This window comes from Pan paniscus, chromosome 5 (genome assembly GCF_029289425.2).
Source record: "Pan paniscus chromosome 5, NHGRI_mPanPan1-v2.0_pri, whole genome shotgun sequence".
In the NCBI taxonomy this organism is placed as follows: Eukaryota; Metazoa; Chordata; class Mammalia; order Primates; family Hominidae; genus Pan; species Pan paniscus.
In genome coordinates this window covers 83,908,152-83,934,751 of record NC_073254.2, presented here as the reverse complement: position 1 = coordinate 83,934,751, position 26,600 = coordinate 83,908,152, and the positions used below count along the sequence as shown (strand labels likewise).

The window sequence follows — 26,600 nt, the reverse complement described above, 5'->3', positions numbered from 1 at the left end:
AACGTTAAACAGGTCTTTCTGTTTTCCTTTCCACTGGGAGATACCTAGTTCAATGTTCCTGTAACCAGTTGGAATATATGCCAATCTCAAAGTTAAATTCTGGCTCTTTAGGAGGGAGCTTTCATCTGAAGACCTGGGATCTTCAGATTATCACTGCGTTGTCACTTCCCCTAATTTAACAGCTGCTTGTTTTGCTTTACTCCAGTCCTCAACCCCCAGATGAGGTAGTAGAGATTCCCTACTGTTTCGTGGAACACCAGCAACATGGACACAAAGGCAAACTCCAGCTTTCCTCACACCTCTTAAAGAGCATCTTGAACCCTACAAGTCTAGATGGCCCTGGCCTATTCCCTGGGGGATATTTTTTCCCCATAGGTAGGGCTGGTGAGATATTATGTTGGAGTCACCCGGGGCCTATTCTTGTACCTCTTCTGTCTTTCTTCGGGTACTTTCATTCACTTGGTAATCCCATCTTTTGTCATGGCTCTAAAAACCATCCAAATGTTGACAGCTCCCTAGTTTATATCTGGGAAATTATAGGAGGGTTTAGAGTAAAGAAGTGACCCCATACATGCGTGATTAACACATGCTTAAAGGATCAGCCCCGAATTCTCCCTTGACTCAAAACTTATTCAACTGTCTATCTGGGTGTCCTTTAGGCATCTCAGACATACTGTGATCACAGCTGAGCTCCTGATCTTGCCTCCAGATATGGTCTTTCTGCAGTTTTCCGTATCTCGATAAATGACAACTTCATCTTCCCAGTGTTTCAGGCCAAAAATCTTGGAGTCATTTCTGACTCCTCTGTTATTCTCACGTTAGCTGTTCAAACTATCTAAATAACAGTCTACCTACTAAATACCCTTTGTCTCTACCTTCAGAGTATATCCAGAATCTGATCCCTTCTCAGTATCTTCACAGCAAACACCTGGCCCAGGCCACCTCATCTCCTACGTGGCCTTGTAATTGCCTCCTAACTGGTCTCCCTGCTTCTGTTTTCAGCCAGCTTTAGTCTGTACTCAATGTAGCAGTCAAAGCAGTCTTTTCAATACATAAGTCAGAGCATGTTAGTTATCCTCTGCTCAAAAGCCTCCAAGAGCTTCCCACATTAATAGGAATAAAAGCCCAAGTCCTATAATGGCCTGCAAGGTGGTATCTGATCAGACCCTCTGCAATGACTATTGTCCTTGTCTTCTCAAATTTTATCCACCACCCACTCCCCTCCAGCCTTGCTGACCTTGCTGTTTTTCACAGAAGCCAAACATTTCCCCACTTAGTGCCTTTCCATTGGCTGTTCCATCTGCCTGGGTTGCTCTTCCTTCAGGTGTGTCTATCTGTGTGTGTGTGTGTATGTGCGTGTGTGTGTATACATGCTTACATGCTTCCTTACCTCCTTCAAGTACTTTCTCAAATGTTACCTTCTCAATGATCACCCCATTTAAAATCAAAACCCCCCCTCCACAATTGTTAATCCTTGTTTTGATTTTTCTCCATAGCGTTCATTACTTCTAAGAGAGGTTTTTAAAAGTTTTTTATTCTGTCTCTTCCAATTAAATATAAGCTCCATGAAATCGGGTTTTTATCTGTTTTCGTTCCTGCTCTATCATTCCTAGCACTCAGAATAGTGCCTGTCACAAGAAATGGAGGGCACTCAACATATATCCATTGAATGCATAAAACAGGATAAGAAAGTCTTAAACATTTGCTTAATGTGTCTTCATCAATCCTTAAAGGTTCAAAAGCACTCAACCCTCTTTCTCTTCTTTGGACTTCCCCTTATGGTATGTGTGTGTGTGTGTGTGTGTGTGTGTGTGTGTGTGTGTGTGTGTGTTTTCCAGCTAAAACCTAATATCCTTGAGTTACACCATTAAGAGAGTTGCAGCTAGCTCTTCAGAAATCTTGTATCTACTGAACTCCAAGAACATCATTTATTCAGTACCCAAGGATGGGACATAGCCAATGATGATGATGGGAACATTTTCAGGAACTGTGCTCACTCACATAGATTTTTGTTCATGGAATAAGTTTCTGAAGGTCTGTTTATCAGGGTAAAACTTCAGTCCTGTATCAACTAACAATCCCATACAGAAGGGTCACTGTTTACATTTCTCCAAAGCCTGGTCAAAATAACTTTGACTAATTTGATTAAATTGATTGATAACTCAAAGTAAATCATATCACCAAAACACTTCTCATTCCAATGCTTGATAGTTATGGAATTTGCTGAGACCACCCACTGAATACCCGTTCAAATGAATGGAATCTCACAGAGCACACATAATCATCTCTGACTTTTGTAGCCGTAGGGATACATTAATACCTGTGCCTCATACTTAACTGAAAATCACCAGTTGTCTGCTGAGTAGTTTACTGCATGTCAAATCTGAGGTCCAGTGTAATAGACTGTTTTACTACTTCTATTCAGAATTTTCTAATTCATAGACATTCTAATTTTATTTGTCTTTTTCTCTCAAATACCATGATAGGGTGAAAGTTTGAGCTTTTGTATCTTAATGTTTATTGAACATTAAGATACATAGAGAATACTCTACTATACATAAATGCATACCACTCAATGAATTGTCCTTGGATGAACATTGCTGTAAAACTACTCAAGTTAAAAAATAATATTTCCAGTATCCAGAAGTCTTCTGATGTCTCCTCCCCATCACTACTCCCTTCTTCCTCCCCAATGTAACTGTTACGCTCATTCTAACACTGGAGTTCAGTTGTGTCTCTTTTCCAACTTTCTATAAATGAAATCATCTGTATAAATCTTGCATCTGGCTTCTTTTGCTCCATATTATGTTTGTGAAATTCATCTATATTATTGAATATAATAACTGTGGTTCATTCAGTATTACTGCTTCATAGTATTCCACTTTATGAATTTATCACAATATATTGTTTCTAGCTTTTCATTTTTATAAATCATGTTGCTCTGGGCATTCTTGGAAATATTTTTGGTTACCATGATCCCCTTTCTGTTGAATATACACTTTGGAGTGCAATATCTGTGTCATAGGTATGTACATGTTCAACTTTAGTAGATAATGTAAGCAGTTTTCCTAAATCATTGTCCCAATTTAACTCCCACCAGCAATATAAGAGACATCCTATTGCTACATATCCATGTCAGCAGTTAGGATTATCTCTCTTCTTTATTTTAGTTATTCTCCTTGGTAAATAGTAGTAGTATCTCATTGAGGTTTTAATTTGCATTTCTCTGACTACAAATAAGATTGAAAATATGCAGATATCCTTTTCCTGAAGTGTCCACTCAAGTATTTCCTTCTTTTCTCTATTGCATTATTTATCTAGTTATAGTTAATTTGTAAAAGTTTAAAAATTATTTATCTGGATGCAAGTCTTTTGTTAGTTATGTGTGTGGCAAATATCTTTCCTCACTCTGTGACTTGTTTTTGTAGTCTCTAAATGGTGTTTGTGTTGAAAAGAAGTTTTTAATTTTAACATCCAATGTATCCATCTTTTCTTATGAACAGTCATTTTTGGTCCCAATTTATCAAATCCTTACCTGTCCTAAAGTCTTGAAGGTATTATCTGCGTTATAGTCTTAGATTATCTTCTAATTGCTTTATTATTTTCTCTTTCACACTTTTCACAGTTACATCTACAATCACCCAGAATGGATTTTCATGTGTGGTGGGTGGTAAGGGTCGTTTCTTTTTTAAATCGTCAACTTTTTAAAAAAATTATTTTTATACTTTAAGTTCTGGGATGTATGTGTAGAACATACAGGTTTGTTACATAGGTATACAAGTGCCACGGTGGTTTGCTGCACCCATCAACCCATCATCCACATTAGGTATTTCTCCTGATGCTATCCCTCCCCTAGCCCCTCTCCCCCTGGCAGGCCCCAGTGTGTGATGTTCCCCTCCCTGTGTCATGTGTTCTCATTGTTCAACTCCCACTTATGAGTGAGAACGTGCAGTGTTTGGTTTTCCGTTCCTGTATTAGTCTGCTAAGAATGATGGTTTCCAGCTTCATCCACGTCCCTGCAAAGGACACGAACTCATCCTTCGTTGTGGCTGCATAGTATTCCAAGTTGCATATGTGCCACATTTTCTTTATCCAGTCTATCACCGATGGGCACTTGGGTTGGTTCCAAGTCTTTGCTATTGTGAACAGTGCTGCAATAAACATACATGTGCATGTGTCTTGAATTGACCCAGCATCATTTGTTGAAAAGACTATATTCTGTGTGGATTTCAATTTGAAAATTTTATAGAATAAATATTGTATCTATATTTATAACTATGATTTCTCTTTATGTTTGTAAGGCTTAGCAATTAGGATATGCTATCAATTTATCATTTTAAGGCTGATTTTGTCTTTTTTTAAATGTCAAAGTATTTATTTTACCTCAATTGTTGGAAGAACTCATTGGTTGGAGCAGCTAAACCTAGATCTTTGTGGAGAGATAATGGAAAAAATCTGTAATAGGTGTTTGATTTTCTACTTAAATCTATTCACTGATTACTAATTTGCTCAGTTTATTATCTGGAGTCAATTTTTAGTCATTTATATTTCTCCAGAAAATTATACATTTAAAGGCATGTTTTATTTTTACTAATATAAAGCTACATTTAATATTCTGTTAAATGTGTGAACAATTCTTGTAAATACTGTTTTTCATTTGTAGTTTTGGTATGATTTTTGTTTTCCTATTGTTACGGTCTGTATATTTTATAAAATGAATGTCTTTGATTCTGTTATCTATTGCTGTGAAACAAATTACTCCAACACTTAGTGGCTTAAAACAACAAACATTTAGTATCTCATGCAATTTCTGAGGCAAGGAAATCTAGGGGCAGCTTGGCTGGTTCAACATCTCTCACAAAGTCACAGTCAAGCTTTTCTTCCTGGGCTGCCATTGTCTCAAGGCTTGGCTGGGGCTGGAGAATCCACTGCTAAGCTCACTCACTTGGATACCGACAGAGCTCGATTCCTTGCTAGCTCTTGGCTGGAGGCTACATTTCCTTTCTTTCTTTCTTTGAGACAGAGTCTCCCTCTGTTGCCCAGGCTGGAGGGCAGTGGTGCGATCTCGGCTCACCGCAACCTCCTCCTCCGGGGTTCAAGCAATTCTCCTGCCTCAGCCTCCAGAGTAGCTGGGATGACAGGCGCCCGCCACCACGCCCAGCTAATTGTTTGTATTTTCAGTAGAGACGGGATTTCACCATGTTAGCCAGGATGGTCTTGATTTCCTGACCTCATGATCCGCCCACCTCGGCCTCCCAAAGTGCTGGGATTACATGCGTGAGCCACCGCGCCCGGCTGGAGGCTCCATTTTTTTTTTTTTTTTACCGTGCAGCCCTCTCCATAGAACTGTTCACAATATGGCAACTTGCTTTTCACTCCTTTCCCCTTCTCACTCCTCTTTTCCAGCAATAGATCAGAGAGAGAGAGAGAGACAAAGACACAAAGAGACAGAGAGAACAAGAGAGCTCAACGTGGAAATTATACTCTTTCAAAGTCTAATCTCAGAAATGACTTACCATCACTTCCACATCTGCTATTGTTCAAACAGACTAACCCTGGTATAGTGCGTGTGGGAGGAGACTTCACAAGAGTGTGGGTACTCGGAGGCAGGCAGGGTCATTGAGGGTCATCTTGGAGGCTGGTCACCACTGATCCTGGTTATATACATATTTTATATATATATTATATATTTTTTATATATTATATGTATTACATATATTTTGTATATATAATTTATATGTAATATAATATATATAAAATATATATAATTTATATATATAATATATATGTATTTTTTAAGACAGAGTCTCATTCCATCACCCAGGCTGGAGTGCAGGGGCACGATCTCGGCTCATTGCAGCCTCCGCCTCCTGGGTTCAAGCGATTCTCCTTCCTTAGCCACTGAAGTAGCTGGGACAACAGGCATGTGCCACCATGCCTGGCTATTTTTTGAATCTTTAGTAGAGATGGGGTTTCACCATGTTGGCCAGGCTGGTCTCAAACTCCTGAGCTCAAGGGATCCACCCGCCTTGGCCTGCGAAACTGCTGGGATTACCGTCGTGAGCCACTGCGCCCAGCCTGGTAATAGTTTTGTTGTGAATTCTATTTTTTTCTGATATTAATATTATTTTCTACTTTTGATTTGTGTATTTACATATATATATGTTTACATGATTTTTATCTTTATATTTTTAAACTTTTAAAATGTCACTATTTGGCTGGGTGTGGTGTCTCAGGCCTGTAATCCCAGCACTTTGAGAGGCCAAGGCAGGTGGATCACTTGAGGTCAGGAGTTCGAGACCAAACTGGCCAACATGGCAAAACCCCGTCTCTACTAAAAATGCAAAAAAACAAAGACAAAAAAAAACAAAAAAAAAACAAAAAAACAATTAGGGCATCGTGGCACATGCCTGTAATCCCAGCTACTTGGGAGGCGGAGGCAGGAGAATCTCTTTAACCCAGGAAGCGGAGGTTGTGGTGAGCCAAGATCACATCACCACACTCCAGCCTGGGCAACAGAGTGAGTCTCCATCTCAAAATATATATATATATATTTTTTTTTTAAATTAAAATGCCACTCTATTTTAGCAAATCATGGGTTTTGTTCATTGAATCTGAAAGTCTTCAGTTTTCCATAGAAGAACCGAAAACATTTAAATGCACTGTCCTGATACTTGGCCTTACTTCTTATTCCTCTTATTTTCAAAAACATTGTTGAATTATATTTGTGTCTTTATTAAGATGATGTCCAAACAGGAGTTTAAAATTTCTTCTGTATAATCATGGAACATTCTCTGAACTGGCACATTGTAGACACTCAATAAGTATTTGTTGAATCAGTGATACAGATAGATGGATGGTTGGTTGAAAGAGGAATGATGCCGCTTTGCTAGGGGAGGTGAGTGTAGGACTCCCTCCCTCAAAGTAGTCTGTTAAACAGGGAAGTGGCTGCTTGGTTATCTCAACAAGTATTCACTCCATATTTTGAGCTAGACATAATCATTGAAAGAGAGCTAGAATGCCTTCCTATTGACTTCCTGGTCTGCTGGGAAATTTTGCTTCCTTCTCCCCCAGCCATCCAATTTTTCAAGAAAAATTTTCTGTTTGCCAGCTTATTTCCCCAACTCCCCTACTCTTTTGCCTTTCCTACCCTCTAAAGAGAGTCTAGGTCTCACAGGTGATCTTTTGTAGCTCTGTGATGCCTAATAATAGAACGGAAAAGGAGATGGGGAAGAACTGACAGAAAGACTAAAGAAAGGAATTAACTAGCGAGTGTAAATGGAGCTGCCTAAGGATGCAATGCAGGGGAAAAAAAAAAAAAAAAATAACACACACAAAAAATGGATGGGGACTACATGCTGAAGGGACTCAAGTCAAGAGGGAGAATTTGGGCTGCGAGTCAGCCAATGAGAGATTCCAAAAGGAATAGAAAGTGCTGAGAAGACAAAAGCACATGTAGCCTGATAAGGGCATGGTGACCAGGAGCTCAGGTCCCTCAGAAATGAGTGTCTAGTTCATGCCATCAGGTAAGCTACTAAGACTAGCAGAGCTGCAGCCTGATATAGGAGGAATCCAGATGGATAATGGAGGAAGGAGATGATGAGTATCAGTTGCAGCCCTGGGACTGGTGCAGAAGCAGGGGTGGAGTTCCTCCTATTAACTTCCCCTATTGTAGATTTCACTGGGAAGAGATGCCTCTTGGTACAGTGGAGGAACTGCTCCTTGAATGTATTCAAGTGGCACATTTGGCTCCTTGAAGTGGATCCAAGTGGCACATGGGATAGATGGTGGTAGAAACAGAGATGTGCATCTCAGAAGGACATGTTGTCCTTCTGCCAGTTATAGTTCTGCCAGTAGATAGCCTCTAGGGCTCAGCCCCTTCAGGGATTCTTTTAGCTGCAGAGGTGCAGCTTAAACAGGTGGCCTTAAGGTGGCCCTTAACAAGTGGCCTTAAACAGGTGGCCTGAAAAAGGTGGCCTTAGCTAAGGCCACCACCCCCATCCCCTCAAAGGTTGGCATGCAGTGACTGATGGAGGGCCATGTTCACCCTAAGTGAGGCAACTCCAGCAGGCACCTACAGCTTCCTGTGGAGTTGGCTAAGGCAATCAGGTCTGCATCACAACCTGACTTCTCCCTCTGCTCAATTGTTTTCCCCTTCTTTTCACAGCTGTTGGTCCCAAGGGATACCCTAGAAATATACTAAACGCTAAACATTGTTTCAGGTCTGCTGTTGGACAACTCAACCCATGGCAGTGCTCTGTAAGACTACGGAGATTTTGTGGGATTAAAACTAGTAGAGGGTATGAAAGCCTTTTTTTTTTTTTTTTTTTTTTTGGCAGATGCAGTATTCTGAGAAATGGATTAACATGATTTAAAATGGTGGCCAAGAAATATGATTCTTCTTATTTCATTGGAAGGCCTGGAAGTGTAAGAGGCTAAAATATAAAAATCTGTTTGTATTGACTTATTTTTCTCCTGTTATGGCTTGTACTTTGCTGATCCTTTGCATTTTAAATAATTTTTGTTAGGATGTTAGACATTGTAAATATTTTATTGAAAGTCTAGATTTGGGGCTGGGTGTGGTAACTCATGCCTGTAATCCCAGCACTTTGGGAGGCGGAGGCGGGCAGATCACGAGGTCAGGAGATCGAGACCATCCTGGCTAACACGGTGAAACCCCGTCTCTACCAAAGATATATGAAATTAGATCTTAGGCATCGCGTCATAGAGGAACTACGTCTTCCAGAACCCTCGCGCCCTGCGTCGTGCTGGCACTTTTACCGGCCGGGCCTTAGAGCGGAGCCTGTAGCCGGGCGCCATCTTTGACGCTGGCAGTCTTGGTTTTCTGCTAGTGCTGCTGCTGCTCGGAGGACGACGGACGGCAGCGGCCAAGCAAGAAGAAAGACGTAGCAGCAAGCGGGAGTCGGGGATAGTGTCATCGGTTCGGGTCCCACGACTTTGGAGCTTGTCTCAAACTCCACATACAGAAAGCCACCGACCTTATTCCGGTATCCTACACCCATTCCCCACCCTCATTACACTCCCACCCCTGGCCCTCAGCGTGGGAGTCAAGAGCAACAGGGACACTTCCGTACTCCTTGTAGGATTGGTGAAACCGTAATGAAGAACACCCCTAAACTCCCATAATCGGTGCGGATTCCTGTGGGGAAGGCCTATAGTGTTGACATCTTCCAGGCCTTGATTCTGGACCTTGAGAAGGAGGCTGTGGAACTAGAGATAGCGATGCTTTTTAGGATTTGGGGATATTCCCTGCCCAAAAAATTCCTGGAAAATTGACTAGTATTAAGTGTGAAGAAATCTTGAAGACCAGAAATTGGATCTTACTGAAAAACTGATGTTTTTTTTTGTTTTTCAGATTATATTGTTCAGCTATGGAAGATGGATTTTTTTTCATGATCCTTTGACTCTCAAGTTCATCTTTAAATGAACTCTTTTTTTTGTTTTTTTTCTTTGTTTGTTTTGTTTTGTTTTTGAGGAGATAACTAACCCTAGCTGTCTCCAGTCTGACAAAGGTTATTTGAATGGACTTAATCTCCCAGTAGTTGGGAGATGTTTTAAAAACACATGCTGTGTTTGAATTGTGGCTGAGAGGTTTTCTTGGCAATGTGAGGAGGAAAATTTTTTCTGCCTCATTATTATTAATTCATGGATTGAGTGTTGGTTCGACCTACAGGCGTAATAGATTGGAACTCAGTGAAGACACAGACGTTCCTGTTGAGAGCAACCAGCTAATGATTACAGTTTAAAGACAATTTCTGTGATCAAGTTGTCATTTGGAAGATTAAACCCATTTCACGAGGACTTGGAGCCTTGTCCTTGCTTTGAGGAAGCAGTGGCTTGTTTCAAGAAGCCACTTCTGATCTAAGAATCTACCCAGCATGCCTAATCAAGGAGAAGACTGCTATTTTTTTTTCTATTCTACATGTACCAAAGGTGACAGCTGCCCATTCCGTCACTGTGAAGCTGCACTAGGAAATGAAACTGTTTGCACATTATGGCGAGAAGGGCGCTGTTTTCGACGGGTGTGCAGGTTTCGGCACATGGAGATTGATAAAAAACGCAGTGAAGTTCCTTGTTATTGGGAAAATCAGCCAACAGGATGTCAAAAATTAAACTGCGCTTTCCATCACAATAGAGGACGATATGTTGATGGCCTTTTCCTACCTCCGAGCACAACTGTGCCTGAGTCACCAGAAGAGGAAGTGAAGGCTAGCCAACTTTCAGTTCAGCAGAACAAATTGTCTGTCCAGTCCAATCCTTCCCCTCAGCTGCGGAGCGTTATGAAAGTAGAAAGTTCCGAAAATGTTCCTAGCCCCAAGCATCCACCAGTTGTAATTAATGCTGCAGATGATGATGAAGATGATGATGATCAGTTTCCTGATGAAACCAAAACACCTACCCTGCAACCAACTCCTGAAGTTCACAATGGATTACGAGTGACTTCTGTCCGGAGACCTGCAGTCAATATAAAGCAAGGTGAATGTTTGCATTTTGGAATAAAAACTCTTGAGGAAATTAAGTCAGAGAAAATGAAGGAAAAATCTAAGAAGCAAGGTGAGGGTTCTTCAGGAGTTTCCAGTCTTTTGCTCCACCCTGAGCCTGTTCCAGGTCCTGAAAAAGAAAATGTCAGGACTGTGGTGAAGACAGTAACTCTCTCCACCAAACAAGGAGAAGAACCCTTGGTTAGATTGGGTCTTACTGAGAGACTGGGGAAACGAAAATTTTCGGCAGGCGCTGACAGTGATCCTCCATTAAAGCGTAGCCTGGCACAGAGGCTAGGGAAGAAAGTTGAAGCTCCGGAAACTAACACTGACGAAACACCAAAGACAGCTCAAGTTTCCAAGTCTCTTAAGGAGCGATTAGGCATGTCAGCTGATCCAAATAATGAGGACGCAACAGATAAAGTTAATAAAGTTGGTGAGATCCATGTGAAGACATTAGAAGAAATGCTTCTTGAAAGAGCCAGTCAGAAACATGGGGAATCGCAAACTAAACTCAAGACAGAAGGACCTTCAAAAACTGATGATTCTACTTCAGGAGCAAGAAGCTCCTCCACTCTCCGTATCAAAACCTTCTCTGAGGTCCTGGCTGAAGAAGAACATAGGCAGCAGGAAGCAGAGAGACAAAAAAGCAAAAAGGATACAACTTGCATGAAGCTAAAGACTGATAGTGAAATTAAAAAAACAGTAGTTTTGCCACCCATTGTTGCCAGCAAAGGACAATCAGAGGAGCCTGCAGGTAAAACAAAGTCCATGCAGGAGGTGCACATGAAGACGCTGGAAGAAATTAAACTGGAGAAGGCACTGAGGGTGCAGCAGAGCTCTGAGAGCAGCACCAGCTCCCCGTCTCAACATGAGGCCACTCCGGGGGCAAGGTTGCTGCTGCGAGTCACCCAAAGAACATGGAGGAAAGAAGAGAAGATACTTCAGGAAGGAAATGAAGTTGATTTTCAGAGCCGTATTAGAATGGAAGCTACAGAGGCTTCAGTTGAGACCACAGGAGTTGACATCAGTAAAATTCAAGTCAAGAGATGTGCGACCATGAGAGAGATGCGCATGCGGAAACAGCAGGAGAGGGAAAAATCAGTCTCGACACCTCTTCAGGGAGATGTAGCCTCTTGCAATACCCGAGTGGCAGAGAAACCAGTGCTCACTGCTGTGCCAGGAATCACATGGCACCTGACCAAGCAGCTTCCCACAAAGTCATCCCAGAAGGTGGAGGTAGAAACCTCAGGGATTGCAGACTCATTCTTGAATGTGAAATGGGCAGCACAGACCTTGGAAAAAAGGGGTGAAGCTAAACCCAAAGTGAACGTGAAGCAATCTGTGGTTAAAGTTGTGTCATCCCCCAAATTGGCCCCAAAACGTAAGGCAGTGGAGATGCACCTTGCTGTCACTGCCGCTGTGAAGCCACTCAGCTCCAGCAGCGTCCTACAGGAACCCCCAGCCAAAAAGGCAGCTGTGGATGCTGTTGTCCTGCTTGTCTCTGAGGACAAATCAGTCACTGTGCCTGAAGCAGAAAATCCTAGAGACAGTCTTTTTTTCTTTTTCTTTTTCTTTTTCTTTTTTTTTTCTTTCTTTCTTTTTTTTTTAATATACTGTAAGTTTTAGGGTACACGTGCACATTGTGCAGGTTAGTTACATCTGTATACATGTGCCATGCTGGTGCGCTGCACCCACTAACTCGTCATCTAGCATTAGGTATATCTCCCAGTGCTATCCCTCCCCCCTCCCCCCACCCCACCACAGTCCCCAGAGTGTGATATTCCCCTTCCTGTGTCCATGTGATCTCATTGCTCAATTCCCACCTATGAGTGAGAATATGCGGTGTTTGGTTAGAGACAGTCTTGTGCTGCCTCCAACCCAGTCCTCTTCAGATTCCTCACCCCCGGAGGCGTCTGGCCCTTCCTCACCCCAAATGAGCATGAAAACTCGCCGACTCAGCTCTGCCTCAACAGGAAAGCCCCCACTCTCTGTGGAGGATGATTTTGAGAAACTAACGTGGGAGATTTCAGGAGGCAAATGGGAAGCTGAGGTTGACCTGGATCCTGGGAAAGATGAAGATGACCTTCCGCTTGAGCTATGAGAAATGATTGATAGCTGAAGGTGGTAGTGAGGACACTTTAAAAAAAAAAAAAACCGCCAAAAAACTGGACTTAGTTTCATCTATTGTAACATTTACCTGAGACGATCATTTCTTTAGTCTAGAATTTGCCCCAAATCAGAAGTATACCTCTGAATTATCTGTATGTGTCCTGGATTCCTTGGGGTCAGATTTTTAAAGTTACTTTATAACCATTTTGTCCATTTGATGCCATTGTTTATCATCTTTTGAGAAAAAAGTTCTGTCATACCCTTCTCTCCACAAAAAAGAGACTGAGAGGGAGATCAAGTGAAAGGGTGTAAGCAAACTTAGTGACTCCTTGAGGTGTTTGTCAGTTTTGGCTTTTTTCTCCTTTGTTGTATTCTTTATGTATTGTCTTGATGTACTTAATATTACCTGAGTTTGAAATGGATGAAGACAGCTGCTACCATTAAGGACCAAATTTTATGCTACCACTAAACAAAAATACCCACTCAGTCTGCGTTAAATTGTATGTCTTTGTAAAGGTATTTAGAGATTCAACTAAGCTTTAAAGAGGGCTGAGCAGCTCAGGAAGCCTGTAATGTGGGCATAACTCTTTGGACCTGATCTTGATGCTTCTGCTGCTCTGTTGGCCTCTGAAGAGCAATATCTAATTTATTATTACTGTAATTTTTTAAAAGGCTTTAAAGTGCCTCAGGGGTCCCCTGAAACTAATTTTCTATTTCTGGGATTCCCTGGATTCATTATATGAGATGGTGACATGATTAGAGGAATTCTTTTTTCGTATGAAAATTGTCCCTTTTCTTCTTCAGTACTTGCCTCCTTGCTGGCATTGAATTAACACAGGGACAAAATTTGGTTAATTTTTTATTTCTAATTCTCCCAACAAACCCCTGTTGCCCAGTATTTATGTGGTGGCCTTTAACCACCTGAGGGAAAAAATGAGCTTATTCAAGCTGCCAATATTTATCTATGGGCTGTAGCAGTACACCGAATTGTACTGTGCCAGGGATATTGAGATACTCTGGGGGTGTATTGTATACCTGCCAGTTTTCTTCATTTCTGAATTGAGTTTTCTTTTCTTGATGTTGGTTTCCTTCATATCACCTCAAGGTTTAGATTTGTGAAGGAATAAGCATGACGGAAATAATAGTCTTGAAAGGAGATATGTTGTATATAATCAGAAGGAAGAGGAAGGAAGGATTTACCCATTTTGATATTTTGCTGTAGGTGGCCAGTTTTGTTTCTCATAGGGAAATCTGACCCACCTGTCATGTTGGCTCCTAAGGAACTGCTGTTGTAAGCGGCTCATCAAGAGTTGAACTTCACGTAGCCTTGTTGGGAATATGGAAAAGGAAGAAAGCCACAGGACTGCCCATTCAGTCTTGTTAAGATTGGGATGATTCTGCACAAGCAAAAATGACTTGAAATTTATGTATCGACACACCTCTAGCAATCCATCTTCAGCTGACTGAATGTTGTATGATAGCCCTTCTCCAAAGCAGGGGTAGAATGTTCAGGTTTCACCACGGATTTTCTACTTATTTCGCTTTTGGAATCAGCTTACAGATTCCAGGTCCCTTTTGTATATATTCTTTATTCTTTTGCTTTTTTAAAAAATAAACTTGTATTGGTCAATGTTTCGTGTTCCGCATTATTTGAACCATTTGCCCTTACAGAAAGAGAAATACTTGTTTGTGTTTTAAATACAACCGATGTAGGAAAAAAAAAAAAAAGAAAGAAAGAAAGAAAGAAATTAGCCAGGCGTGGTGGTGGGTGCCTGTAGTCCCAGCTACTTGGGAGGCTGAGGCAGGAGAATGGCGTGAACCTGGGAGGCGGAGGTTGCAGTGAGCTGAGATCGTGCCACTGCACTCCAGCCTGGGCAGCAGAGCAAGAGTCCGTCTCAAAAAAAAAAAAAAAAAAAAAAAAAAAGAAAGTCTAGATTTTGTAGTCTTCCTCTGGAAAGCCGAATTTTGTTTTGCCGGGGAGTTCAGTTACTTACCATTCAACCTGATCCTTTTTAAGCGTATTTTTAAGTTTGGGAGTATGCGTCTAGAGTAAGTTTTTCTTTAGGGCTAATTTAATTATCCTTTTGAAGCACGCCTCTTCAGGAGGCTCGAGGAAATATTCAGGGTGGTCAGCAATGCCTCCATTCTGGCTGGCTGCAACTCAACCCCCAGCTCACAAATCCCAGTAGCTGTTTTTGCCTGGCCTCATAGAGTTTCATTTCATGCATATGTAGCCTAATATTCAATGAAGGACTCAGGATAGCTGCCTGTATAGATTTCTGGAGTTCTTTCTCTCTGTGCCTCACATTTCAGCTCTTTTAGCTCCTTTAACTCTGATCTCTGTCTATTAAATTCAGTAAGTTGGATCTGCCTTGTCATGGTTCCTCCTCTCTTACTGCAGTCTTGGAAGTGCCTACATCCAGAAAGCCATGTTGGTTATAGGGCTTACCTCATTTCTTTTCCTGTTCTGAAGACTCACACTTCTGTGCTGTGTCTGTTTTCTAACGTCTGAAAACAGCTGTCTCATGTATTTTGTCCAATTTCCTAGCCGTTTACGGCAGAGAGACAGATTTTTTACCAGTTATTCTATCACATTGAGAAGTGACAGTCCCTAAACTTGCTCTAAACATGTTTAGATTTAATGTGAACAACTAATGTTTCCATTTTCAGTTTCTCTTAGCAGTTTTCACGAGCTTCAATCCGTTAATTCTCAAATACATCCATAAATCACTTGGAATATCTTAATGCATTGTATGAAAGATAATTCCTCCTCTGTACCCATCAGCAGCACTCTTCCTTTAAATTGTGGGATATGTTTTTCTGAGACTGTGGCTTTAGCGTGTACGAGAACAATTCAGTTGTTATCCCCTCATTTTGGGGAGTAAAAATCATAAGAACGAGGAGCATTATAGTATCTCATCTTGTCCAACAAAAACCTAGGTAACTTTGGAAGTTTTCTTCTCTCTCCCCCACTCTCCCACTTCTATGTGTGTATAAGTGTGTTTATTGAATAAAGAGCCTTTTATTTTTATTTATTTATTTATTTGAGATGATGTCTCACTGTCATCCAGGCTGGAGTGCAGTGGTGTGATCTCAGCTCACTGCAGCCTCCACCTCCCGGGTTCAAGCGATTCTTCTGCCTCAGCCTCCCTAGCAGTTGGGACAGACTACAGGCACATCCCACCACGCCCAGCTAATTTTTTGTGTTTTTATTAGAGACAGGGTTTCACTTGTTGGCCAGGCTGGTCTTGAACTCCTGACCTCAGGTGATCCACCTGCCTTGGCCTCCCAAAGTGCTAGAATTACAGGCGTGAGCCACTGCCTCAGGCTGAATAAAGAGCCTTTTAGATAATGTCTTGCCTGACAAGTTTAAAACAACTTTCTTACCAGATATGCCATAATAAAAATCTCCAAGAAATTTTCCTTAGGCTACATCTCAATGGGCCATTTACTACTATATCAATAAACTTTATTACATAATAAGATCTTGGTGTTTATCAGAAAGGGATTTGAGCCAGGGTGTTTTAAGTTGATTAGTATCTTGAGTGAGAAAGATCTCTGTTTTCATTAGCCTTCTCAGAAAAAATTCCCCCTATTTATCAGGAATGCAAATGTTTCAGATTGAAGTGGGTACCCAGACATAGCTCAACATTGCACAAACAGGTGCCAAGGGGAATCTGTTTCCTTTTCTATCTAACTCCAACTCCTTTGAATTTTTTTGACAGGTACTTAGAAAAACTGGGATTGACAAAGTGATACAGTTTGAGTTATATGTTGCCATAGAAAGAGGCAAGTTGGCAAATATTTTGGTAAATCATTTCAAGATAGCTTTGAGGAGGTCCTCAAAGCTTAGTATTATACATAGAGCAAGAGGATTATATGAAGTATGAAGAGAAAATTTCTTCTGATTTTCTAAGGAAGATATTGTTTAAGATCCAAGACTAGAAAACCAGTTGAATAATGTAATAGTAGTGCTTGGGCGAATCAAACCTTTTGGTGTGTTAAGTTTAAATTCTCAGGAGGATCGGGAAATCCATGGAACCAGATGGCTCCTAATTGTTTACAAGGAGAAAAAAGTCATGCAGAGGTTGAGAATTGCATGGTATTAAAACCTATAGGGTTAAAAAAATTAGAAAAAAACTAGTGTGGAGTTTGGAGTATTTCAACTGGTAATCAAATACAGAATGTTATGAGATAGCTGATGAGATATTATTTCGCTAGATTTCCTCAAATAAATAAAGGCTGTTGATGGTTCCATCAAGACGGTTTTGCGTGTAGGGAAATAATTAGCATGTGTTTTATTTCCGTTAACATATGTTCGTAATTGCACCCATACACTTCCTTAGAAGGGGAAAGTTTGCAGGCCTCTGAAATGACCATTGTACTTCCATAGCAGAATTCAAAACCAACACTATAGAAAGCATCTATAGCTGCCTTAAAGAAAAAAATTGGTGAATCAGCCAAGGGTGACGGGAAACATGGGGCCTGGTAGACTTGTCATATCTTGTTACAAATGTTCTCAAAAAAGCATTATTCATGTGCCTCTGGTTCCTACGACTAGATATCAGATATCACCAAGTCTCTGTCACTGAGGAGCTTATAGCTTAAAAGGGGGACTTTTAAATAAGTAAGCACACTAGTAGACATTAATCAGCTCACCAACCCCAAAATATTGGAGCATTAGGAAGAACTGAATTCGAATCTTTGCTCTGGTACTTAAAGTGTGATTATGGGAATGTGTTTTAATTTTAATGAACATCAGTTCCCATCTCAGTTAATAGCAACCAAGCTTCCCGGTAAAAATTCTATGGTTATCCTTTATGTATCTTTCCCCTTGCCTCTTACTGCCAATTTAGCAGCACGTCCAATTGATCCTACTTTCAAACAGACGTGACTACTTCTCTCCCTTTCACAGTGACATCCAAGGCCTCAACATCTATTGCCTAGACAATTGGCCTCCAGTCTACTTCTACTTTTGTCTTCCTCCCCTTGATCCCTGTTCAATTTTTCTTGGTTGAATAGCCATATTGATCCTTTCAGGATGCATTGGATCACAATACTATCTTGCTCTAACCCCTTCAGGTCCCTCCCATTGCACTGGACTATACAAACTCTTGGCTGGGCATGGTGGCTCATGCCTGTGATCCCAGCACTTTGAGAGGCCAAGGTAGACAGATCACTTGAGGTCAGGAGTTTGAGACCAGGCTGGCCAACATGGTGAAACCTCAACTCTACTAAAAATACAAAAATTAGTCAGGCAAGGTGGCATGTGCCTGTAATCCCAGCTACTCGGGAGGCTGAGGCAGGAGAATTGCTTGAACCCAGGAGGCAGAGGTTGCAGTGAGCCGAGATCATGACACTGCACTCCAGCCTGGGTGATGGAGTGAGACTCTGTCTAAATCTATCTATCTATCTATCTATCTATCTATCTATCTATCTATCTATCTATCTATAGATATATCTGGGATTAGTGGTGACCAGCTTCCAAGATGACCCTCAATGATCCTGCCTGCCTCCGAGTACCCACACTCTTGTGAAGTTCCCTCCCTCACACACTATGCCAGGGTTAGTCAAAAACAAAAACAAGGAAATAAAAAAACCCAAACTCTTCAGTATGCCCTTCAAGGCTCCACGTGACCTTGCCGTGTCTACCTCTTCTGCCTCATCTGAACCTTAGCTCTTTCCACACCCTTCTCATTCTGCTACAGTCATCTAGTTCTTACTGTTCTATGAGCAGCTCATTTGCTAAGCTCATTTCTTCTCCAAGGAGTGGCTCCATTTCTCGAGCGATTCCCATTTCCACTGGCTGGTTTATCATTATCATATAAGCTCCATGTCTAACTCAAGTGTTACCACTTCAAATGGGTTTTCACCATCCTAGCTAAAATAGCAGCCACTGTCTCTCTTGCTCTGTTTTATATCTTCATGGCAATATTGCCAACTGAAATTTTATTGTTATTATTTTAAAATATTATTTATTTCTTACTAGAAGGTTAGTTCTGTAATGACCAACTTTTCCTGTCGTGTTCACTATTGTTTTCCAAGCGCATAATCGATACCCATTAAATATCTGTCAAATGAATACATAATTTTTAATGGGGATGATAAATAAAATATTATTTTTTGAGGAGGGAATAAAAGAACATACGTATATCTATAAATACTACGCTTGATCTTCGCCAAAAGGCCGAGAAGCGATACGTATATCTATAAATACTTAAAAAGTATGAAGTACTACAATATTAATATTCATAGATATATAACTAAAAGGGTTGGATGGTAAACAAAGTACTTGGACATGTTTCTGGTAAGTTTCTCTATGAGCTGGGACATAAGTTTTACATTTAATCCTATTTTCTATGTCAAAGGAGGATAAGTGAGTTTTACCCATTGAACAAATAGACCCATTACTCATATTTCACAATTAGCTGCTTTATGCATATTTGACCAATGTTGCACTTTAAGCAATTACAGATAACACTTAGTCCTGGACTTACAGATGGTTTGACTTATGGATGGGGAACGCAGTAGAATATTGTGTTCCCAATAATGCTGCCTATTTACAAAAGCAGCGTTTCCATCCTTTTCATTAGTTAAAAGTGAATAGTTTTTACTAATTAAATTAATATTTAATATTTAATTTGTGTCAATTAAATATGCACGAATTCTGCACAACCCTCAGCCCCCTTTTGCAGATTCTGATATGACAGTTGAGTATTATTATATGAGTAATGATAACTGTCAGGGCCAATGTTGGAAGCAACCATGTGACCTACTAATACAATATTTATCCTCTGTCCCTTTGATTTTCTGTTTAGTAGGCTCTCCAAATTATCACTCATTATGTATCCCAAAGCAGAAATCAGTGTAGGTAGCATTACTAAACTTAGCGAATAAAAATATGGGATGCCAAGTTAAATGTGAATTTCAGAAAAACGAGTGCTTTTCTGGTATAAGTATGTCCTATGCATAAGTATGTAGGGGTACAGTTTTGCTAAAAATTATTTATTGTATATTTGAAATTTATATTTAGCTGGATATCATGTATTTTATCTGGTAAACATATATATAGGATATAGCCAGTGACATAATTCCTGATGCCATCACTGGTCCTTTGGCTCAGACCACAGTATTTCTAATATCAGCGGAGCACAGCTAGATTGTTCAACTGTTGCATCTGTTAAGGTGGTTAGAAGATGGTATTTCATGGAACAAGAATATTTACTATGCCTTCCTTTATCTAAGTGCCTTTAATATGTTTCCTTTTATTTGAATACCTTTGAGTGAGAAATAGACATAAAGGAGAGTTTTCCTATGATGCCTGACTAACTCTGAATACTTCCTGGCACTTGTAAGATAAACTTGGTCATGATAAATTAAGTGATCAGTTATTGCTCCCAAGGTTTCTGTCATCTGGGTTTAGGGTCAGAGGTGGATTTTCTGTGAAGTTAGGAAAACTATAGCTTTAGGGCCGTCACTCGCATAGGTCACTTCCATGGCCCCGTGCCTAATTTTGCATTCTTTTTCTTAAATACAAAACAAAGAGACCTCCCACACTCTATAAGTGCCATGAAAACCTGCATTCTACCCCCTCATCCCCCACCCATGTCTAGGGATAAACAGTCTAGCATGCTAGCTCTAGATAATTGCTGCTTTGGATAATTTCCAGATAAAATGCCCAAATTGACAAGACAAATGTTTTACATGTAAACAAGTTGCACTTACTTATCTTAGGCCCCCAACAACCTGATTCATTTCAGCTATTGGCTTTTTCTTTTCTCTATGGTCACAGTTATCACAGTATGCTCTCAGGAACATGGGGGCAGAGCTTCAACGTTAAACAGGTCTTTCTGTTTTCCTTTCCACTGGGAGATACCTAGTTCAATGTTCCTGTAACCAGTTGGAATATATGCCAATCTCAAAGTTAAATTCTGGCTCTTTAGGAGGGAGCTTTCATCTGAAGACCTGGGATCTTCAGATTATCACTGCGTTGTCACTTCCCCTAATTTAACAGCTGCTTGTTTTGCTTTACTCCAGTCCTCAACCCCCAGATGAGGTAGTAGAGATTCCCTACTGTTTCGTGGAACACCAGCAACATGGACACAAAGGCAAACTCCAGCTTTCCTCACACCTCTTAAAGAGCATCTTGAACCCTACAAGTCTAGATGGCCCTGGCCTATTCCCTGGGGGATATTTTTTCCCCATAGGTAGGGCTGGTGAGATATTATGTTGGAGTCACCCGGGGCCTATTCTTGTACCTCTTCTGTCTTTCTTCGGGTACTTTCATTCACTTGGTAATCCCATCTTTTGTCATGGCTCTAAAAACCATCCAAATGTTGACAGCTCCCTAGTTTATATCTGGGAAATTATAGGAGGGTTTAGAGTAAAGAAGTGACCCCATACATGCGTGATTAACACATGCTTAAAGGATCAGCCCCGAATTCTCCCTTGACTCAAAACTTATTCAACTGTCTATCTGGGTGTCCTTTAGGCATCTCAGACATACTGTGATCACAGCTGAGCTCCTGATCTTGCCTCCAGACATGGTCTTTCTGCAGTTTTCCGTATCTCGATAAATGACAACTTCATCTTCCCAGTGTTTCAGGCCAAAAATCTTGGAGTCATTTCTGACTCCTCTGTTATTCTCACGTTAGCTGTTCAAACTATCTAAATAACAGTCTACCTACTAAATACCCTTTGTCTCTACCTTCAGAGTATATCCAGAATCTGATCCCTTCTCAGTATCTTCACAGCAAACACCTGGCCCAGGCCACCTCATCTCCTACGTGGCCTTGTAATTGCCTCCTAACTGGTCTCCCTGCTTCTGTTTTCAGCCAGCTTTAGTCTGTACTCAATGTAGCAGTCAAAGCAGTCTTTTCAATACATAAGTCAGAGCATGTTAGTTATCCTCTGCTCAAAAGCCTCCAAGAGCTTCCCACATTAATAGGAATAAAAGCCCAAGTCCTATAATGGCCTGCAAGGTGGTATCTGATCAGACCCTCTGCAATGACTATTGTCCTTGTCTTCTCAAATTTTATCCACCACCCACTCCCCTCCAGCCTTGCTGACCTTGCTGTTTTTCACAGAAGCCAAACATTTCCCCACTTAGTGCCTTTCCATTGGCTGTTCCATCTGCCTGGGTTGCTCTTCCTTCAGGTGTGTCTATCTGTGTGTGTGTGTGTATGTGCGTGTGTGTGTATACATGCTTACATGCTTCCTTACCTCCTTCAAGTACTTTCTCAAATGTTACCTTCTCAATGATCACCCCATTTAAAATCAAAACCCCCCCTCCACAATTGTTAATCCTTGTTTTGATTTTTCTCCATAGCGTTCATTACTTCTAAGAGAGGTTTTTAAAAGTTTTTTATTCTGTCTCTTCCAATTAAATATAAGCTCCATGAAATCGGGTTTTTATCTGTTTTCGTTCCTGCTCTATCATTCCTAGCACTCAGAATAGTGCCTGTCACAAGAAATGGAGGGCACTCAACATATATCCATTGAATGCATAAAACAGGATAAGAAAGTCTTAAACATTTGCTTAATGTGTCTTCATCAATCCTTAAAGGTTCAAAAGCACTCAACCCTCTTTCTCTTCTTTGGACTTCCCCTTATGGTATGTGTGTGTGTGTGTGTGTGTGTGTGTGTGTGTGTGTGTGTGTGTGTGTTTTCCAGCTAAAACCTAATATCCTTGAGTTACACCATTAAGAGAGTTGCAGCTAGCTCTTCAGAAATCTTGTATCTACTGAACTCCAAGAACATCATTTATTCAGTACCCAAGGATGGGACATAGCCAATGATGATGATGGGAACATTTTCAGGAACTGTGCTCACTCACATAGATTTTTGTTCATGGAATAAGTTTCTGAAGGTCTGTTTATCAGGGTAAAACTTCAGTCCTGTATCAACTAACAATCCCATACGGAAGGGTCACTGTTTACATTTCTCCAAAGCCTGGTCAAAATAACTTTGACTAATTTGATTAAATTGATTGATAACTCAAAGTAAATCATATCACCAAAACACTTCTCATTCCAATGCTTGATAGTTATGGAATTTGCTGAGACCACCCACTGAATACCCGTTCAAATGAATGGAATCTCACAGAGCACACATAATCATCTCTGACTTTTGTAGCCGTAGGGATACATTAATACCTGTGCCTCATACTTAACTGAAAATCACCAGTTGTCTGCTGAGTAGTTTACTGCATGTCAAATCTGAGGTCCAGTGTAATAGACTGTTTTACTACTTCTATTCAGAATTTTCTAATTCATAGACATTCTAATTTTATTTGTCTTTTTCTCTCAAATACCATGATAGGGTGAAAGTTTGAGCTTTTGTATCTTAATGTTTATTGAACATTAAGATACATAGAGAATACTCTACTATACATAAATGCATACCACTCAATGAATTGTCCTTGGATGAACATTGCTGTAAAACTACTCAAGTTAAAAAATAATATTTCCAGTATCCAGAAGTCTTCTGATGTCTCCTCCCCATCACTACTCCCTTCTTCCTCCCCAATGTAACTGTTACGCTCATTCTAACACTGGAGTTCAGTTGTGTCTCTTTTCCAACTTTCTATAAATGAAATCATCTGTATAAATCTTGCATCTGGCTTCTTTTGCTCCATATTATGTTTGTGAAATTCATCTATATTATTGAATATAATAACTGTGGTTCATTCAGTATTACTGCTTCATAGTATTCCACTTTATGAATTTATCACAATATATTGTTTCTAGCTTTTCATTTTTATAAATCATGTTGCTCTGGGCATTCTTGGAAATATTTTTGGTTACCATGATCCCCTTTCTGTTGAATATACACTTTGGAGTGCAATATCTGTGTCATAGGTATGTACATGTTCAACTTTAGTAGATAATGTAAGCAGTTTTCCTAAATCATTGTCCCAATTTAACTCCCACCAGCAATATAAGAGACATCCTATTGCTACATATCCATGTCAGCAGTTAGGATTATCTCTCTTCTTTATTTTAGTTATTCTCCTTGGTAAATAGTAGTAGTATCTCATTGAGGTTTTAATTTGCATTTCTCTGACTACAAATAAGATTGAAAATATGCAGATATCCTTTTCCTGAAGTGTCCACTCAAGTATTTCCTTCTTTTCTCTATTGCATTATTTATCTAGTTATAGTTAATTTGTAAAAGTTTAAAAATTATTTATCTGGATGCAAGTCTTTTGTTAGTTATGTGTGTGGCAAATATCTTTCCTCACTCTGTGACTTGTTTTTGTAGTCTCTAAATGGTGTTTGTGTTGAAAAGAAGTTTTTAATTTTAACATCCAATGTATCCATCTTTTCTTATGAACAGTCATTTTTGGTCCCAATTTATCAAATCCTTACCTGTCCTAAAGTCTTGAAGGTATTATCTGCGTTATAGTCTTAGATTATCTTCTAATTGCTTTATTATTTTCTCTTTCACACTTTTCACAGTTACATCTACAATCACCCAGAATGGATTTTCATGTGTGGTGGGTGGTAAGGGTCGTTTCTTTTTTAAATCGTCAACTTTTTAAAAAAATTATTTTTATACTTTAAGTTCTGGGATGTATGTGTAGAACATACAGGTTTGTTACATAGGTATACAAGTGCCACGGTGGTTTGCTGCACCCATCAACCCATCATCCACATTAGGTATTTCTCCTGATGCTATCCCTCCCCTAGCCCCTCTCCCCCTGGCAGGCCCCAGTGTGTGATGTTCCCCTCCCTGTGTCATGTGTTCTCATTGTTCAACTCCCACTTATGAGTGAGAACGTGCAGTGTTTGGTTTTCCGTTCCTGTATTAGTCTGCTAAGAATGATGGTTTCCAGCTTCATCCACGTCCCTGCAAAGGACACGAACTCATCCTTCGTTGTGGCTGCATAGTATTCCAAGTTGCATATGTGCCACATTTTCTTTATCCAGTCTATCACCGACGGGCACTTGGGTTGGTTCCAAGTCTTTGCTATTGTGAACAGTGCTGCAATAAACATACATGTGCATGTGTCTTGAATTGACCCAGCATCATTTGTTGAAAAGACTATATTCTGTGTGGATTTCAATTTGAAAATTTTATAGAATAAATATTGTATCTATATTTATAACTATGATTTCTCTTTATGTTTGTAAGGCTTAGCAATTAGGATATGCTATCAATTTATCATTTTAAGGCTGATTTTGTCTTTTTTTAAATGTCAAAGTATTTATTTTACCTCAATTGTTGGAAGAACTCATTGGTTGGAGCAGCTAAACCTAGATCTTTGTGGAGAGATAATGGAAAAAATCTGTAATAGGTGTTTGATTTTCTACTTAAATCTATTCACTGATTACTAATTTGCTCAGTTTATTATCTGGAGTCAATTTTTAGTCATTTATATTTCTCCAGAAAATTATACATTTAAAGGCATGTTTTATTTTTACTAATATAAAGCTACATTTAATATTCTGTTAAATGTGTGAACAATTCTTGTAAATACTGTTTTTCATTTGTAGTTTTGGTATGATTTTTGTTTTCCTATTGTTACGGTCTGTATATTTTATAAAATGAATGTCTTTGATTCTGTTATCTATTGCTGTGAAACAAATTACTCCAACACTTAGTGGCTTAAAACAACAAACATTTAGTATCTCATGCAATTTCTGAGGCAAGGAAATCTAGGGGCAGCTTGGCTGGTTCAACATCTCTCACAAAGTCACAGTCAAGCTTTTCTTCCTGGGCTGCCATTGTCTCAAGGCTTGGCTGGGGCTGGAGAATCCACTGCTAAGCTCACTCACTTGGATACCGACAGAGCTCGATTCCTTGCTAGCTCTTGGCTGGAGGCTACATTTCCTTTCTTTCTTTCTTTGAGACAGAGTCTCCCTCTGTTGCCCAGGCTGGAGGGCAGTGGTGCGATCTCGGCTCACCGCAACCTCCTCCTCCGGGGTTCAAGCAATTCTCCTGCCTCAGCCTCCAGAGTAGCTGGGATGACAGGCGCCCGCCACCACGCCCAGCTAATTGTTTGTATTTTCAGTAGAGACGGGATTTCACCATGTTAGCCAGGATGGTCTTGATTTCCTGACCTCATGATCCGCCCACCTCGGCCTCCCAAAGTGCTGGGATTACATGCGTGAGCCACCGCGCCCGGCTGGAGGCTCCATTTTTTTTTTTTTTTTACCGTGCAGCCCTCTCCATAGAACTGTTCACAATATGGCAACTTGCTTTTCACTCCTTTCCCCTTCTCACTCCTCTTTTCCAGCAATAGATCAGAGAGAGAGAGAGAGACAAAGACACAAAGAGACAGAGAGAACAAGAGAGCTCAACGTGGAAATTATACTCTTTCAAAGTCTAATCTCAGAAATGACTTACCATCACTTCCACATCTGCTATTGTTCAAACAGACTAACCCTGGTATAGTGCGTGTGGGAGGAGACTTCACAAGAGTGTGGGTACTCGGAGGCAGGCAGGGTCATTGAGGGTCATCTTGGAGGCTGGTCACCACTGATCCTGGTTATATACATATTTTATATATATATTATATATTTTTTATATATTATATGTATTACATATATTTTGTATATATAATTTATATGTAATATAATATATATAAAATATATATAATTTATATATATAATATATATGTATTTTTTAAGACAGAGTCTCATTCCATCACCCAGGCTGGAGTGCAGGGGCACGATCTCGGCTCATTGCAGCCTCCGCCTCCTGGGTTCAAGCGATTCTCCTTCCTTAGCCACTGAAGTAGCTGGGACAACAGGCATGTGCCACCATGCCTGGCTATTTTTTGAATCTTTAGTAGAGATGGGGTTTCACCATGTTGGCCAGGCTGGTCTCAAACTCCTGAGCTCAAGGGATCCACCCGCCTTGGCCTGCGAAACTGCTGGGATTACCGTCGTGAGCCACTGCGCCCAGCCTGGTAATAGTTTTGTTGTGAATTCTATTTTTTTCTGATATTAATATTATTTTCTACTTTTGATTTGTGTATTT

The 26,600-nt window shown here is 40.3% G+C and overlaps 2 protein-coding genes across 3 annotated transcripts in view; one reads left to right on the top strand and one right to left on the bottom strand.

The window, feature by feature from the left end:
• The window catches only part of LOC129398006 (protein eyes shut homolog), a 573,864-nt gene that overhangs the window by 17,672 nt on the left and 529,592 nt on the right, over nucleotides 1–26,600 (bottom strand). The window lies entirely within an intron of this gene.
• On the top strand, nucleotides 6,687–13,618 carry LOC129398004 (zinc finger CCCH domain-containing protein 11C-like). The gene is made up of 2 exons (XM_063605337.1): nucleotides 6,687–9,309; nucleotides 9,695–13,618. Exon 2 carries the CDS (start codon nucleotides 9,900–9,902, stop codon nucleotides 12,129–12,131), a length of 2,232 nt encoding a protein of 743 aa, XP_063461407.1. The 5' UTR covers nucleotides 6,687–9,309; nucleotides 9,695–9,899; the 3' UTR covers nucleotides 12,132–13,618.

Coding starts and splice junctions, on each gene's coding strand:
- LOC129398004 (XM_063605337.1), top strand. CDS start 9,900: ATGCCTAATCAAGGAGAAGACTGCTATTTTTTTTTCTATTCTACATGT.